At 33.3% G+C, this 18,644-nt stretch overlaps 1 protein-coding gene across 1 annotated transcript; it reads right to left on the bottom strand.

Annotated features, from left to right (window-relative positions):
• Nucleotides 1-157: 157 nt before the first annotated feature.
• Nucleotides 158-9,200, bottom strand: LOC132735590 (circularly permutated Ras protein 1-like). Its single transcript, XM_060722566.1, has 11 exons — nucleotides 8,902-9,200; nucleotides 8,181-8,313; nucleotides 7,349-7,437; nucleotides 6,641-6,775; nucleotides 6,040-6,227; nucleotides 4,899-5,090; nucleotides 4,293-4,508; nucleotides 3,952-4,103; nucleotides 3,416-3,625; nucleotides 943-1,027; nucleotides 158-313 (listed from the first exon to the last, which is right to left on the bottom strand). Exons 2-11 carry the CDS (start codon nucleotides 8,270-8,272, stop codon nucleotides 203-205), a joined length of 1,470 nt encoding a protein of 489 aa, XP_060578549.1. The 5' UTR covers nucleotides 8,273-8,313; nucleotides 8,902-9,200; the 3' UTR covers nucleotides 158-202.
• Nucleotides 9,201-18,644: the final 9,444 nt, after the last annotated feature.

Here is an 18,644-nt window from a genome sequence, read left to right on the forward strand (position 1 = left end):
GGCTAAAGTGCAAGTGATGAACTTATTTAATTTGAAGTTTTGATTTCCATGATCAATGACAATATTCCATAAAATCTGACTAGTATTTCCCCCCAAAAATATTTATTTGTCATATAAGAGGGTAAAAACTGCAGTTTTAAGGCAAATTGGGACCCCCATCTTATAAGTGGTCTGTCTTGAAGGTAATATAATATAGTAATACTTACAATTCTTTATGTAGAATGAATGTTGCAACAACATTTGTAGCAATGATTTTATTAGCCAGGATTGTACTGAATTCTTGTGTCAGTTTTAATGGATCAACTATGTTCACCTGCAAAATACAAAGCTTTGTTAAAACTTCAATAACTCATAACTCAATAAACTTATAATAACTATTTTAACACAGTAATGTTCCTATCATGTATCAATAATAAATCAATAAGATTCCATATGAATAAGAAAACATAATCACAGAATAAATTGTGGCCTGCTGAGTTGAGCCATCTGTCTTCAGTAAGCCAACTCAAGTGGCGGCATGGCCAGGTGGTTAATGCCTCGGATTAGTAACCTACTGATCGCTAGCCGCATGGATTCAATCCCTGTCAAAGGCAAGTTGTTGATTCCTTGAGCAAGAAACTTTACACACATTGCTCAGTACTGGTTGGTTCCAGGAAAGGATTTGAAAGTGTGTCTATAAGCTAACAGCTTTCTACACAATCGTACTAAAATAAATTCTGTATAAACCAATAAAGTCTCTTCAGTAAGCCAGCTCAATAATTAATAATTTCCCTAAGTGAAGGAACTTATATGCACTGTCTCTTTTGGTTTTTATACTTGGACCTTACTCAGAGCAAGTACTTTTCAAGTATGTAAAAAAAATTATCAAAAAAATATATAATTATGTTTATTTCTGATGAGCATCATGCACACAGCGCTAAAATCATATATTAACTTCTGTACCTGGCCTCCAGTTTTGTCTGCCATTTTTCCAATCTCAACAAGTTTACAATCAGTGCCCTTTATTGTTATTACTGATATAGAAACTCTGAAAGTAAAATAGTTTTATACCATTGTGAGACTTAGAGTGTTAAGTAATCAGGACATCTAAAAATCATGTGTCAATTTGTTAAGTAATCTTAGTCTCTATCAAAAACTATGTGTCAATTTGTTAAGTAATCTTGGTCTCTATCAAAAACCATGTGTCAATTTGATAAGTTATCTTGGTCTCTATCAAAAACCATGTGTCAACTTGTTAAGTAATATTGGTCTCTATCAAAAACCATGAGTCAGTTTGTTAAGTAATCTTGGTCTCAATCCAAAACCATGTGTCAATTTGTTAAGTAATCTTGGTCTCTATCAAAAACCATGTGTCTATTTGTTAAGTAATCTTAGTCTTTATCAAAAACCATGTTGTCAGTTTGTTAAGTAATTTTGGTCTCTTTCAAAAACCATGTTGTCAGTTTGTTAAGTAATTTTGGTCTCTATCAAAAACCATGTGTCAATTTGTTAAGTAATCTTGGTCTCTATCAAAAACCATGTGTCAATTTGTTAAGTAATCTTGGTCTCTATCAAAAACCATGTGTCAATTTGTTAAGTAATCTTGGTCTCTATCAAAAACCATGTGTCAATTTGTTAAGTAATCTTGGTCTCTATTAAAAACCATGTGACAATCTGTTAAATTGTCTGTGTCTATCAAAAACCAAGTGAAAATTTGTTTAACTTGGCATCTATCAACAATCATGTTGAAATGTGTTTAATTAACTTGGCCTCTATAAAAAAACATGTGCAAAGTTTAAGTTGCACAGGCATCATTACTCTGTAAAACATCTTGTCTTGACATTTTTTTAGAAAACCATGTGAAAATTTGTTTATTATTTATCTTCAGGGTTGCCAGCATCATAGATAAATAAAATTCCCTGACTTTTCCCTGACCAAATTAGGTTTTTCACTGACTAAAACTACCAAACTTAAACGGTCTCCACCTCCCCTACAGCCGTCCAATTCACCCCAGGGCTTTTTTTCCTTCTATAGCAGGGGCCATTATAGGACTGTATCCCCAAAAAGAAATTCTTTAAAATCATGCAGTTTTCCCAAAAAATATAATTTACATCAAGTTTTTTCTTCCCCTTTTGCAAATATACCATTAATGTATCCCCAAAATTAAGGGCAGGGCTGCTTCCCCAGCCTGTGAAAAAAGCCCTGCACCCATAAGTTTTGTTGTTGGTTTTTTTTAATGCTTTTAACAATATGGTCAATAAAACATGCTTTATACATCTAAGTTTGGTATTTTGTCTTCAGTAAAATGTTTTTAATAAGATCAAGCCTGAAGCAAAACTATTATCTTGAGCTACAGAATACTGCCATAGCCAATATAACTAATAACAAGAGGGTCATGATGGCCCTGAAATTACTCATCTGAATATAAAAACTCTCCATGAACAAGAATAATTTTGACCCCAGGGCTTTTATTTGAACAAAGTTGGTAAACACCCATTGGAAAATGTTTCGTGCCAAATATCTAAGCTCTAGCTCTTTTGTTTTTTAAAAGAAGACTTTTTAGTTTTTACTATATATACATATAAGGAAAATTAATGACCCCCATGACTGGACCAGTTTTGACCCCAGGGCTATTATTTTAACAAACTTGGTAGACACTTACTAAAAGATGTTTCATGCCAAATATCACAGCTCTACCTCTTTGGGTTAAATTCAAAGAAGATATTTTGTTTTTTTTTTCCTATGTACATAAAAGGAAAATCAGTAACCCCCTGGGGTGGGGCTTATTTTGACCCAAGGACTTTTATTTGAACAAACTTGGTAGACATACACTAGAAAATGTTTCATGCTTAATATCTAAACTCTAGCTCTTTTGGGTTTGTTACAATAATTTTTAAGTTTATATAAACATATAAGGAAAATGAATGACCCCCTTGACTGGGCAAATTTTGACCCAAAGGCTTTTATTTGTACAAAATTGGTAGACACTCACTGAAGATGTTACATGCTTAATATCTAAGCTCTAGATCTTAAAAGAGGTGAACATGGTTTGTTTCCAGTTTTTACTTTATACATATAAGGAAAATTCTTCAAAATTATTTTTCCCTGACTTTTCCCTGACTTTTTAGGATTTTTATTCTTCACTGACCAATTTTCAAAATTCCCTGACAATTCCCTGACCTTGAAAAAATATCAGATTTCCCTGACTTTTCAAGTCTGCTGGCAACCCTGATCTTGGCAATTCATGCTATGACATTGGTTTAATGCTTTAGCACCTTTCATAAACAATGTGTAAATCCATTTTTGACTTGTTAAGAAGTGAGAATGGCTGAAAAAAAATATTAGCGAATACCATTTAAAAGTAGTGAATTACTTGTTTACTAGAAATTTGCCTTTTATTTCCAAGGACATTTTATTTGTAAGTCATGCAGCTTACCCATTTTCCAAAGCATTGTCAGAAATTTCATCATAGAATTTAATAGCATCTTCCAGCTCCTGGTCAGTCTTGTGATTGTCAAGTTTTCCCATCCCAACATTAGCAAGACCATCTGTACACAGAATAACCTTTGACCCACGAACCTTTGATGCCATAGTTGTTGACACCAATAAAGCTGGTCCAAGTGCTGTAGGCCCACATTCTTCTAATCTAAAATAGATATGTGTAAATTCATCCTTACTGGTTTAAAAACCTTTACCTTATTCCATATTGTTTTTGCCTGAATCATACTCAATTCATACAACAGACATAGAGAAGTCAAATGTAGAATCAACAGTATATAATTTGGCTCTTCACATGTGACTAATGCAGGTACATTGCACTGTCTGTTACTAGTATTCAAAACGGCAGTTCTCTGGCACATGTAACATAATATGAACAAAGTTATACACATTAAAAATTTCGGGGCCTGAAAAAAGAAAAAGAAAAAAAGTCTATGCAGAATGATTAACAAAACAATTAACAAAACAACTTACTCAAACAATTTTTGGCCAAGTTGTTGCCTGGTATTTTTAATAGCTTCTGGGAATGGTTGTTCCATAGCAACAGTTTTTAGGGTATCTTTGTTACCAAGCTTATCCCCAGCAATAGCAACTGAATCTATTTTTCCATCGCCAACCACTGTCACCTGCAAAAAAAAATTGAGTCAGAAGAGCATAACTTTGTAAATAGATTAGATTAGATTAAAATAGATTACATGTATATGCCCTTGTGAAATGGCATAACACGTTGATAACTAACAAGTATCCTAAGTTTGAAGTCAATAGCTTGAGTAGTTTCTAAGAAAACGGACCATAACTTATTATATAGTAACTACCTCATTGCTGAATGTAACTATGGCCACACGTCTGTTTGGGTATTCTTTTGCCATCTCCTGAAGCTGATGATCAATGGCTGCCTGAACTGACTGCAGTCTAGATATATAGGTAACATTTCGGCGTTGACGTGGTAGGAATTGGTCAGAACGTTCACGATTCAAGGCCTGAGCACGTCGTAAATCTGACGCACCTCTGAGCTCAACATGGCCAGGCACCTGTTGACAAAACATACACAAGTATCAACTTAAAATTTATTAGATAGGCTATATTTTCATGCAGAACGTTTTCACAAGGAACTTATTAAATTTAAATGTTACAATATTTTTTTTTATTTGAACATTGAATAACAGTGCATTTAAACTGATCTAATATTATATGTATCTTTCTGGGGTATTTCCCCCACAAATTGATGTCAGAGATAAACTTGATAAACTTTGCGCAATAGATAGATAATAAGTTACTTACAAAAATAAAAACTATATTTCAGACATTATAACAGAGATTCATCAAATAAAAAAACATTGTGTATTCCTGAAGATAATCTTCCACTAAAACTTTACTAATTTTGTATCAATTTTTGCTATGTTAACCAGAAAATTATATACCTCAGTTGTTACACACATACTACCAGACACATCAACACAGAAGATAACAAGTGACTCATCAAGGCCAGTCGGTCCACTAGCTGTTGTGGAGAGGGCTGGTTCTAACATAAACGTGACGTCTGCCTCTTTAGGCACCTCCTCTTCTTCAATATCTACAACGTTTCTAGTTTCACAGTACTCACAAGTCCACACCTTAAAACAACAACAGTATCAACAACATGTATTGAACTTTTACTTACATTTATACAAAGAGGGCAAATATAGTACATGCATTAAATAAGATACCCGGTAAGACAAAATAGATCATTTACTGCTTATTTTTCAAAAATCAGTATAAGTGGTTAATTTTAAGACATGAAAATATTTGCAATTTTGCAAATTGAAATAATTCGCAAATATCTGAAAGCGCAGAAATAATTATTTTTTTTTAAGCAAACTTTCTTTTATCATTTGCAAACACATTTGCATACAGCATCTTACATGAATAAGTTTGACTGTTAAGGTACTAAGATTATTTTTCCACATTGCTGTTTATAACACTGTTGGTTATTCATATAAGGACAGAATGTTTTAAAATATGACAAAGAAATGTTAGATCAGATATTTATCTAACATACAATGAATACTTCAAACAGTTACATAAATAATAAAGAAATTAAACAAATGAATAGACTGATTACAATAACGGCATATTCTTAACTTGTACCTGCGTAATTAATGATATCACAAAAACAGTATTAAGTTCAAAAAATCATATTTTGCCAGATATTTCCGCATGCAAAAAGTCTACTTTTTGACATTCCCAAAATTTTTGTGATACACAATTATCCACTTATACAGTATCTGAATTAAAGATGAAATAATTTTCATATCCAAATTATTTTGAGTTTCTAGATTCAACAGGCCTTGTTCAGTACATTTCATGTTTTGTTCTGTCGTCCCTCCATTTCAATATAGCTTTATTTGAACTATTTTAAAAATGTTTATAAAGAACATTCAGACCATGTTTGATAAAAATAAATTGAATTCCTAGATATGAGAAGAAGGTGAACATTAATATTTTCTATATAAGAAAGAGCAATAAAACTACATGAAATAAAAGAAAAGGATAAAAACAGATGTTAATATGATATGAACCGACCTTCTCCTCTCCGAGAATATCAATCTTGCTGATTTTAGACAAGATGGCTGCACAGTTGGTACATGATTGAGCGTCCCCAGCGTGCATGTTACTTGGAGCTATCAGCTTGTCAAACTTTACTGTCACAACATTTGTGTCCCCTTGTCTTACACGCCTATGATTCTGAGGTATGGGGTCTGAACCTTCTTTACGTAAATAGGAAAATAATAAAAGTAGCGGATTTTAGTTAATCTACACATAATAAAATTAAATAAAAAATACATTTCTTCTATACATAAATCTATTCCAACCTCAACCTGTGCATTTTTAAAAATGCTTCTCTACTTGCCAGGATATGGATTTATATCTAATCTTTTTCAGCAGCAAAGAAAATAAAGGAAGAAGAGCAATAAAAATAAAATAATATATGAACATGTCTTACATTAAAACGAATAAAGACATTTACATTTAAAGACATTACATTTCCTTTTGAATAGGACAAGACCTGTTAATTTATATATGATCAATGATTAAAATATGTGTCTTGATACTAACATTTGTAAACATAACAGACTTAAATATTCTTCAAATAGAAAATAAAATTTGTAGTTTTATGTAAGTATACCTTTTCCCATCTTCCAGTGAGACTTTGGCTTTTTTGCCCGTGGTGGTGCCCGTGGTGGTGCCCGTGGTGGTAGGGGAGGGCCTGCTGCACAGAATAAATGTGCACCACTTGTTGGTGGAACAGGGCCGGGATCTGAAAGATTAGCAGGAAAATAAAATATGTAAATAGTAGTAGCACTTTACCCTTTTACTTGCTGAATTTTGTGTTACAGAAAGATATACAATGCTCAAATTAATTATTAGAATATATTGATAACTTCTACACACGTTAGTCTTTTTGTCAATATAAAATGAACATGTTTTGACTTCACACAAAGTATATATGTTATACACTTAAAGTGGTCACAATATGAATATATGGAGCCATTAAAAAACTGGCAGTTTTTTAGAAAAATACCAACTTTACTTGACAGTGACTGACCTGTCATAGGGAATGTGCTTTTCCTATACATAGTTTATTTTTCCTTAAAGTTGTAGTGCCAACATGCCAATTGATCAACCAAAAATTATCTATTTCAGTAGAATTACTGGTATTCTAAGTCAGAAAAAGTATATAACTAGAAATAAATTCTGACCATTATTACTTTATGATAAATAGATACATGTACATTATTCTGTTTATAGAAATCTCTTGTATTAATATAAAAATAGTCTTCTATAAAATTAAAATAACAAATACAGGTAAAATACAAAGTTACAAACTTACCTGAATAAACATTATCTTCTTCCAAACGTGTGGAAGCTGCATCTATTCGTACATGATGTTCTTCGTCAGGTGAATCTGAGTCAGAGTCACTGAAAAATGGTTTTAGCAACAACAAAAAATGTAACAACAACAACTAATGATAGATTTTACTTATCTTTAGAATTTGTTTTCCCCGTCAGATAACTGAGGAAGGTATAAGTTGTATGGCAAGTTGGTTGTTTTAAGCTTTCAAAGATAAGAAAAACTCTATATCACAGATTGATCCTTCTTATATGGGCAAGATCTTGCACATGAGAAAAATAACCAGCGATGATGCAAGCCACCTAGATTCTTTTCTTACATATGGTCATATGTTTGCTTTTTCATTATATGACAAAATGCATATCCATTTTCAGTTTAAATAATATACAGCACAGAAATGAATGTTGAATGCAAATTGTGCAAATTCATCTCCTGACACAATTTCAGCCATGATGGTCATACATTTTTCCCCCTGAGATCAACTGCAAGCAAGTCTGAGACTCAGAGTATATCATATAAGGAATATCTTCCTTCACTATTTTTGGAATAATAAAGCTAAATCCACAGCATGCACTTTACAAAACCAAAACAATGGTATGCTCCCCAGCTCAATTTGATTATATTCTTAACGTGCTTTAAATTTAGCTAAGAATATTCGGAAATATTAGAGACTTTATTATCAAATATTAAAATCTTAAGAAGGCAGCACTGCCAGGTATGGCTAGGCATGTTAGATCGTTTTTGCTTTTTATTTGTAGCATTGACCAATCATAATTTTTTTCATAAATTATGCTGATCTAAAATCACTTACCTCACATTCATTCCACCTTCTAACTCTTCATCAGAAATGTACTCAAAACTTGGCTCCTCATACATGTACACATAGTCAGATCCGAAATTCATTTTGACGTAGTGTAGTGTATATATTTGTGTCAAATTTTATACTGTAATAAAATAATACAAGTACATAATGCTATGGATAAATTGAATGTTTGTTTCTCTTTTTTTTCCATTAGAATAACTTTATGAACAGCTAGCTTTCATAAGATTATTAACTTTAAAGTTGAAATTTTAAATGCAGGGCCTCATTAATTTTAGTCTTTTTTTACTTGTTGAGCAAACCAGGTATGTATATACCTGAGCAAACTCAGAGGTTCTCTTGTTTTGTGTCTGAATCTCACTTTACACATCATGTGACACATTATCTCAAACCAGAACAAAACAAGTTGGACAATGGTTATTCTAAAATAAAAAAAGTGAATGCATGTTACCTAAGCAGGAGATGTGGGGATTTAAACACTTATAAATTGTAAAATTCTGAACGACAATGTGTCAGGGATTGGGACATAAATGGTGTTTATGGTATAAGACAGGGTCCTAAATTTTTAATATAGAAACTAAAAACTTGGAATTGACAAAAAAGCCTGTTTTGAGTCCCTATATTTTTGTTGAAGCCTTTATATTCCTGAGAGCAGACATACAAATAAGTCCTAACAATTGAATATAATCTTTAAAAAACAACAACGTCTTACCTTGCAAAAGTAATAACAGAAATGAGGAAGTTTTAGAACAGAACTATAAATAACTATGAATCCGATTGTTTACTGTCATAAGTTATGACGAATTCTCTAAAAATAGAAAAACATTAGATCTGCTATTTCACAGTTAAGATGCAATTGACATTTGTAAAAAATGACGTCAACTGATTTAGAATAGACAAACATTTCTTAAATTTGTTCATTTTTGTTGAACCTTAACTGCAATATGTAAAAAAATCTTAAGCAAAATTTGCTGTTATTTATTTTTTTGTCCTGGCCAACTTTAATATCTCACACCTATTATAAAATGGATAAAAACCAAATATGTCCAAACCTCCGCTGGTTCTCGTTCTCCCGCGAATTTTCGAAGATGCTAAATCAGAGCAGGGATACAAATCAGAGCAGGGATACATACTACGTTGTAAACAAACGAAGAGCGCGTGTGGTCAAATTGGTTATCAAATTGACCAGATACCGTTTCGCACCAACGAAAATGAAAAATGTCTAAAGCAAAAGAGGGATGATACTGATAGCTTTTAGAAGGTGATTCCTGTGACAGGTCTGTTTAAATAAAACCGCTAGAGATGATTAAAAAACATGTTAAAAAGCGGCAAAATAAACAGATAAAGTTAGAAAAGGACGTTGTTTGCGTAAGTAATCTTACACTTTACAGTTCAAATTTATTAGTAAAATAATACTTTAATATAAATAAACTCAATAGTACATTTTTTTAAAAATTTTAATGGATACAGTACCGTTGCTTCTGTTTTCAGCAAATTTTACAAATAGAACTTTAAATACTGTACAGTATATACTCTATTTTATTAAAATGGGTTTTACTGAACATTGCATTTTGCAAAAATGAATTTAGTAATTTTTCCACAATAACGATTCAACACCATGAAGTAATGATTCGACTCAGATTAATATTATAAACAAGCAAGGTTTTAAGCAGGTGAAAATGGCTGCGAAGGAATGGTCAGCTAGTTTCTTAAAGTCAACAAATGGATAGATTGAAAAATTCAGATGTTTTAACCCTTTACCCCATATATACGCGAAACAACGCACTTTCGACCCCCCCCCCCCTTTTTTTAGGCCTGAGATAGTCAGGGTTGCCAGCAGACTTGAAAAGTCAGGGAAATCTGATATTTTTTCAAGGTCAGGGAATTGTCAGGGAATTTTGAAAATTGGTCAGTGAAGACTGGGACATAAGATAAGGGGACATGCAACTCGCGCTTTCTTATCAGTGCCAATGTTGGTGTCCAATTGGAATCGATCGATCGATAAGCGCCGTGTTTAAATGCCATAATCACGGTACATGCCGGATTGATCGGATATATTCCGTACATAAATTTTCCGGTGATTTCGGGAGGTGGGCATTGAATGAATAGACCTTTTTTTTTTAAAGGTTATGGGTAAATTTACCGTTTTTTAAATACTTTTTTAGTTGGGACATAGTCCCAACTAGTGCACTTACAAACCCGAAATTTCCAACCATACAGGGTAACGCCCACTGCTGTGACGTTTCATCGCCACTCTATATGCTATATTGTATTCTAACATATCAAGGTAAGCTGAATTCATAGTGATCACCCGACCATGACCGACGCATAACCGCCGCGAGTGAAAAATAGTGCTCTGAATATCTGAAAACTTCGATTTATTGCGAACAGAAGAGGAGACAAGAAATTTAATTTTTGAAAATAATGTGCAATTGAGCTTGAATTACGGTATAAGAAACGTAGCGGATATAATTTGAAAGGTCACATAATTCTATGAATGGGATAGTAAATTAATTGGGTCATAGTGCTTGACGGCTTGCAATATTTAACTTACTCATCCGCCTTATCATCACATTTTTTTGTATTATATTCCAGAAATTTTTGAAAAAGACATTATTTATCGGATAAATTTTGTAGTTTATAATTGCAAAGTGGATATTGAAATAGAATTAGCCAGAGATGTAGATAATCTATTCGTCTCTGGATTAGCCGATAATTAGGTTAAATGAACCGACAACTTCCGGTATATTTTTTGACCTATTTCACGAGCATAATTATCAGCCTGTTGAGCTCATAAGGTAAGTTATAAAGCAAAATATGTTATGAATTCGATGAATAATAATATTAAGTTTATTTATTGATGCCAATTTGTTTCCGAGGACTAAAACTTTCGTAAATAATTTCGAAGTAATTTGGAGATCTCGAGTCTTTCGTACCCAAGACATTTCGATCATACTTAGACTGCAAATCGACAGATTTTACAAATTGATATTACACAGATGTCTGCCTTTACAGGAAAACCGGCATATATGCCTACAATTTTTTGGTCTTGTCACGGCCGTTACGTCTCTACCAAATGGGGCACATTCTTGAATATTTCAGAATAATTTTATTTTGACCTTTATAAATTATTATATATATCTATTTAAAGTCTAGCCATTTCATTTTGGGTCATCTTTTTACAATTTGAATAATTATTCTGGAAAAACCAAGTGCGCAAATGATCTAAAGGTTTGTACAAAGATTAGTGTTCTAAACATTCATCAAATGGTACATTTATCTGGAAAAAATATTTCAGTCCCATCATGACAAAATACCTCAATGGAACCCTTTTAGTTTAAATTGAATTACACTTTTTTTAAATGTATGGGTAAATTCCATTTTCAGTGGTTTCAAATTTTTCCTCTTTTCTGATTAATCAAGCTATAGTTTCCCATTTATAAAGCCACAGGTTGTTTTGAAAGTTGAAAAAAAAAATCACTGCCACCTTGATAATTGTTAACCTGAAAAATCTTCAGGCACTTAAAGGGATTTGAACCCCAGACCTCTTGATTACAAGGCAGACACACAACCATGTCGCGAAAATGTCAACACAACAGCAAGACTGTTGGAAATGATCTATACCTGTTCTCAATACATGGTTGAAGTAATTTATCAGTGTTAATTAGACATTTTATATGATTTAACAATTTTTGACACTACTGATATTCACATTTTTTTCACAAATCTACATGTAAAAAATAAATATCATAATAAAATGATAGAACATTTTCTATTTTAGTGGTAATACTGTGGAGTAATATGAAGAAATATTATTAATATTTTATTATCATAAATTTTTCAAATTTTAATTATGTCATTACATGCTGTACACAATCATATTATAGTGTAAACATATATATACATTGTATAGACACATATATACATTGTATATACACACACTAAGAGAGTAGTATTAGATGATTTTGAAAATGAAATCTCTAAATTGATATTTTCAGGGAAATAAAAGATCATTTACTTTAATATTCACTTGGAAAGGCTGGTACATGTAGCTAGAAAAAAGTACAGTATAAGATTAAAGAAAGACTAGAAGATTATTACAAACAACAGGTACTTATATAATATTTAATGTATATTTCACAAACCAAACTGTTTTCCAAAAAAAATTAATGAAAACATGCATTTTTACCAGTGTCACCACGGGCCAGATTAACAGACCCATTCCCAGTGGCAAATAATGCCAAATATGCTTTTTTTCTTTTCCAAGTTTAGAAAAAAATCATAAGTCAAAATTCCCGTTATCAAAGCTGACAATTTTTCTTCATTCCATTTCAATCCAATATGGTACCAGACAGATGATGTTCAAAAACACATTCCATTGTCAATTTTTTATGTATTTTTTATGTATTTTTTATGCTTTGAATGATATACAATTTGTTGGATTAACAACTTTGTACATGGTACTAAATATTTTTCCCAATCAAGATGCAAAATTTCTTAACTTTTGCTAGGAAATTTTTCCAAAATGTCTAGGAAAAGGCTTGAAACTGAAATTGTTTAGTTTGCATTTCTAATCTACATACTGAAATACTTAATAGTTTTTATAGTGTTAGTTAAGAACATACTTTAAATATTTCTGTCAATTGGCATTAAGATACTGCCTATGACAGTCTTTTTCCTTTGCTGAAAATGATCACTTACATATGGTGTTTTAAGGTAGTACAAATCAATCCTACAGGGCATTACAAGGAACTGCAAAATTTACAATACAGTTTTGTTGCCTTGAACAAGACCTCAATATGTATGCAAAATTTACAATACAGTTCATCCTTATGAACATTGTTTACATTTTGGTTATTCAAGATTGAAACAAAAGAAATATTCAATAGCAAAGCACAGCTGTGAAGTGATTGTTTCTCCACCAAATGATTTAAATATGTGTAAAAATGTTTCCCTACCCTTGATTGACCATTTTTATGCCCCCACAATGTGGGAGCATATAGCGTTGCACTTGTCCGTCCGTCAGTCTGTCCGTCTGTCAGTCCGTCCGTACGTCCCGAAATCTTGTGAACGCAACTCCTCTTAAACCGGATGGCAGATTTTGCTTAAACTTACAGGGATGAACAACCTTAATGTGTAGATGGTAGTAAAGAAAGGAATTTTTGCTGCAACCAAATTTAACAGAATTATGGCCCTTTTTTATTTTTTCATTATATACTATGTAGAAATTTTGTGAACGCAACTCCTTAAACCGGATGGCAGATTTTGCTTAAACTTCCAGGGATGAACAACCTTAATGTGTAGATGGTAGTAAAGGAAAGAATTTTTGCTGCGACCAAATTTTAGAGAATTATGGCCCTTTTTTGATTTTTAGTTTTCAACTTGTGGCACATGTAGTCCAAAATATTTGACCTAGAGTCATAAGATTGACAGAACAGTGACTTGTGGGGGCATCCGTGTCCTATGGACACATTTCTAGTTTTCTTCTTAGTGTGCCTTAATTTATTGCTAAGATCTATTTAACCTTTTCCCTTATATAAGCGTGTTTCGACGGCTTTTTGCCCTCCCCCCCCTTTTTAAGGCCTCAAACAGTGAAAACATGTCCTATTTAGACCCCAAACACTGTTTTTCGTTTGAGAAATGTTGTTAAAAAAAGTGACCATTTTTTCGGCGCCGTCCCCCATCCAAATTATACATCAGGGGGTTGCCAGAAGGGGGATGTGCCCCCTTCTGTTTGGGGGGATTGAAGGGGGGCGGAGTCCCCCTCATCGCCAAGAAAATTTTGGACTTGTGAGAGGCTTAAAATGACCCCAGGTTGATCATAAGGTAACATGTAACCAACGCTGAAAAGCCTTTGACTCTATCTCAATCCCTTAAGAAGTTGCAGCACTTTGAAATAAATTTTGATGGAAAAAATCGAGGCAAAAAAGTGATTTTTGGCAATTTTGAGATGTCCCCTCATTGCCATGGTAACAGGAAATTTAAAACTGAGCATGTCGTTACAAAGACAATGGTCCAGTCAACATTTGTGCCAAGTTTGATTAGTATTGAAGCATTTTTCACAGTTTCATAGGAGTTTGAACTTGTAAGAGGAGGATTTTCAGTGAAAATGGGCATTTTTCACAATATGCTCATGGGGGAAAGGGTTAACGAAAAAAATTATAAATGTTACAAAACAACAATTTTTCACCAAAATTAGGTAAAAGACCACATGTTAACATGGAAAAACTAGATTTTGGGTGATTCCAAGGTTTTTCATCATTTTTTGTTAACCTTTTCCCTTATATAAGCGTGTTTCGACGGCTTTTTGCCCCCCCCCCCTTTTTAAGGCCTCAAACAGTGAAAACATGTCCTATTTAGACCCCAAACACTGTTTTTCGTTTGAGAAATGTTGTTAAAAAAAGTGACCATTTTTTCGGCGCCGTCCCCCATCCAAATTATACATCAGGGGGTTGCCAGAAGGGTGATGTGCCCCCTTCTGTTTGGGGGGATTGAAGGGGGGCGGAGTCCCACTCATCGCCAAGAAAATTTTGGACTTGTGAGAGGCTTAAAATGACCCCAGGTTGATCATAAGGTAACATGTAACCAACGCTGAAAAGCCTTTGACTCTATCTCAATCCCTTAAGAAGTTGCAGCACTTTGAAATAAATTTTGATGGAAAAAATCGAGGCAAAAAAGTGATTTTTGGCAATTTTGAGATGTCCCCTCGTTGCCATGGTAACAGGAAATTTAAAACTGAGCATGTCGTTACAAAGACAATGGTCCAGTCAACATTTGTGCCAAGTTTGATTAGTATTGAAGCATTTTTCACAGTTTCATAGGAGTTTGAACTTGTAAGAGGAGGATTTTCAGTGAAAATGGGCATTTTTCACAATATGCTCATGGGGGAAAGGGTTAAAAAAACCTTGAGTGTTCTCCCTGAAATAGAAAAAGAACGATATTAATTAGTTAATATATAATCCAATATTCCGCGCGTTAGTATTTACCAATTGACACGATACAGGAAATTAATTAAAAATTTACAACTTATCGTAATCGGACATAATAATAGACTGAAAGATAGATTATTAATTATTTACGAACAAACAGTCGTAGAAATTATTATAAAATGTTTCGTCCACTTACCTATACCAGTTTCCTTGAGATCTTCTAACAGGACTTTAGCGTCCTGTACGGCTTTTTTGCCGTTTCTATCTTTTGTTTCTAAAAGGAAAAATAAAACAAAACATCTTTCTGTATATTTTTAGGAAGTAATGTGTTAAAATTTGCGGTGTAATTTTTAGCTCACCTGTCACAAAGTGACAGGGTGAGCTTTTGTGATCGCTTTTCGTCCGGCGTCCGGCGTCCGTCCGGCGTCCGTAAACTTTTACTTTAAATGACATCTCCTCATAAACCACAAGGCCAATTTCATCCAAACTTCACAGGAATGTTCCTTTGGTGGTCACCTTTAAAAATTGTTCAAAGAATTTAATTCCATGCAGAACTCTGGTTGCCATGGCAACCGAAAGAAAAAACTTTAAATATCTTCTTTTAAAAAACCATAAGAGCTAGAGCTTAGATATTTGGCATGAAACATCTTCTAGTGAGTGTCTACCAAGTTTGTTCAAATAAAAGCCCTGGGGTCAAAATTTGCCCCGCCCCGGGGGGGTCATTGATTTTCCCTATATGCATATAGTAAAAACTTAAAAAATCTTCTTTTAAAGAACTCAAAGAGCTATGGCTAAGATATTGAGCATCAAACATGTTCTAATAGGTGTCTACCAAGTTTGTTCAAAGAAAAGCCCTGGGGTCAAAATTGGCCCCGCCCCAGGGGGTCATTGATTTTCCCTATATGCATATAGTAAAAACTTAAAAAATCTTCTTTTAAAGAACCAAAAGAATTAGAGCTAAAATATTTAGCATGAAACATGTTCTTATAAGTGTCTACCAAGTTTGTTCAAATAAAAGCCCTGGGGTCAAAATTGGCCCCGCCCTGGGGGGTCATTGATTTTCCCTATATGCATATAGTAAAAACTTAAAAAATCTTCTTTTAAAGAACTCAAAGAGCTATGGCTAAGATATTGAGCATCAAACATGTTCGAATAGGTGTCTACCAAGTTTGTTCAAAGAAAAGCCCTGGGGTCAAAATTGGCCCCGCCCCGGGGGGTCATTGATTTTCCCTATATGCATATAGTAAAAACTTAAAAAGTCTTCTTTTAAAGAACCAAAAGAGTTAGAGCTAAGATATTTAGCATGAAACATGTTCTTATAAGTGTCTACCAAGTTTGTTCAAATAAAATCCCTGGGGTCAAAATTTATCCCGCCCCGGGGGTCATTGATTTTCCCTATATATGCATATAGTAAAAACTTAAAAAATCTTCTTTTAAAGAACTCAAAGAGCTATGGTTAAGATATTTAGCATCAAACATGTTCTAATAGGTGTCTACCAAGTTTGTTCAAATAAAAGACCTGGGGTCAAAATTGGCCCCGCCCGGGGGTCATTGATTTTCCTTATATGTGTATAGCAAAAACTTAAAAAATCTTTTTTGAAAAAACCCAAATAGCTAGAGTTAAGATATTAAGCATGAAACATCTTTTAGTGAGTGTCTACAAAGTTTGTTCAAATAAAAGACCTGGGGTCAAAATTTATCCCGCCCCGGGGGTCATTGATTTTCCCTATATATGCATATAGTAAAAACTTAAAAAATCTTCTTTTAAAGAACTCAAAGAGCTATGGTTAAGATATTTAGCATCAAACATGTTCTAATAGGTGTCTACCAAGTTTGTTCAAATAAAAGACCTGGGGTCAAAATTGGCCCCGCCCGGGGGTCATTGATTTTCCTTATATGTGTATAGCAAAAACTTAAAAAATCTTTTTTGAAAAAACCCAAATAGCTAGAGTTAAGATATTAAGCATGAAACATCTTTTAGTGAGTGTCTACAAAGTTTGTTCAAATAAAAGACCTGGGGTCAAAATTGGCCCCGCCCCCGGGTCATTGATTTTCCTTATATGTGTATAGCAAAAACTTAAAATCTTCTTTGAAAAAACCCAAATAGCTAGAGTTTAGATATTAAGCATGAAGCATATTCTAGTAAGTGTCTACAAAGTTTGTTCAAATAAAAACCCTGGGGTCATTACTGGCCCGGCCCCAGGGGTGTCATTGTTTTTAACTATATGTGTATAGTAAAAACTTTAAAAAAATCTTCTTTTAAATAGCCCAATGAGCTAGAGCTTAGATGTTTAGCATGAAACATCTTCTTATGGGTGTCTACCAAGTTTGTGCAAATAAAAGCCCTTTGGTTAAATTGGCCCTGCAACATTTGGGGGGGGGGGGGTTGGGAGGGCCTATATACAGGTGAGCGACCTCAGGGCCATCATGGCCCTCTTGTTTTTATTATAACCATTGTTTATTATATACATATTTAGGTCGCATTGTTGCCGTTATTATTATTATTATAATACTTTGCTTTAGCTCGTGAGAGATGTTTTTATTAAAGGTCGATAAACACTTACCAAAACATTATCACTTCAGGGAATGGTCCACTGAAAATAACATAAAATTCAAGTTTTAGTAGAATCAAACAAAATATATTTATCCGATTTACGTAATTAATAAAGTAAACTAATATAGTTTGATACAGAAGCATTTCCTATAGTACTTTTAACAAACCAGTGATAAAATGTTGTCTGCTTATGCGTAAATATTAATCGATCTTAAGTACTTTATCTAAACTACAGCGCCGTTATAGTATTGAAAATATTCACCAAATTCAGACGAAATAATTTAATTAGCGTTAAAATAAATAAATCCAGTACTTACTTCTGCATACGAAGATTCCGAATTATTCGGGGTACTCATTGCAACTGGTGTAAATAGCTGTTTTCGAGGCTGAAAACGAATAAAACGTACGTTAGTTTTTTATTTGTTTATACTGATAATAATTTTATGAAACTTTATTTTTTTTTAGCTCGACTTTATTTTTTTGAAAAAAAAAGTAGAGGTTTTGTTATAGTCATGGCAGCGTAGCCGTTGCCGTCCGCAAACTTGTACCTGGATCATAACTTTTTTATTTCTTGGTGTATTGTCTTCATACTTGGCCACAACAACCTTTCGGACAAGACCTTTCAGTAGACCACACTAACCTTGACCTTCATCCATAAATGACCTTGACCTTCAAGGTAAAAAGTCCAATTTTTGCTTGTTCATGCTGTTATTGGCTGTAACTTTGTTATTTTTGAATGGATTGTCTTGAAACTTGAACATAATAATCTTCAAGGATATCCCTTAAAAATAACCCGCCAGACCTTGACCTTCACTCATAAATGACCTTGACTTTGAAGGTCAAATTATTGAAATTTTAGTGTTTTTGGCTATTATTGGCTGTAACTTTGTTATTTTTGAATGGATGTCTTCAAACTTGAACATAATAATCTTCAAGGATAACCCTTAGAAATAACCCAACCGACCTTGAACT

Source organism: Ruditapes philippinarum, unplaced genomic scaffold (assembly GCF_026571515.1).
Source record: "Ruditapes philippinarum isolate M1 unplaced genomic scaffold, ASM2657151v2 ctg1361_1_1_1_1, whole genome shotgun sequence".
NCBI lineage: Eukaryota > Metazoa > Mollusca > Bivalvia > Venerida > Veneridae > Ruditapes > Ruditapes philippinarum.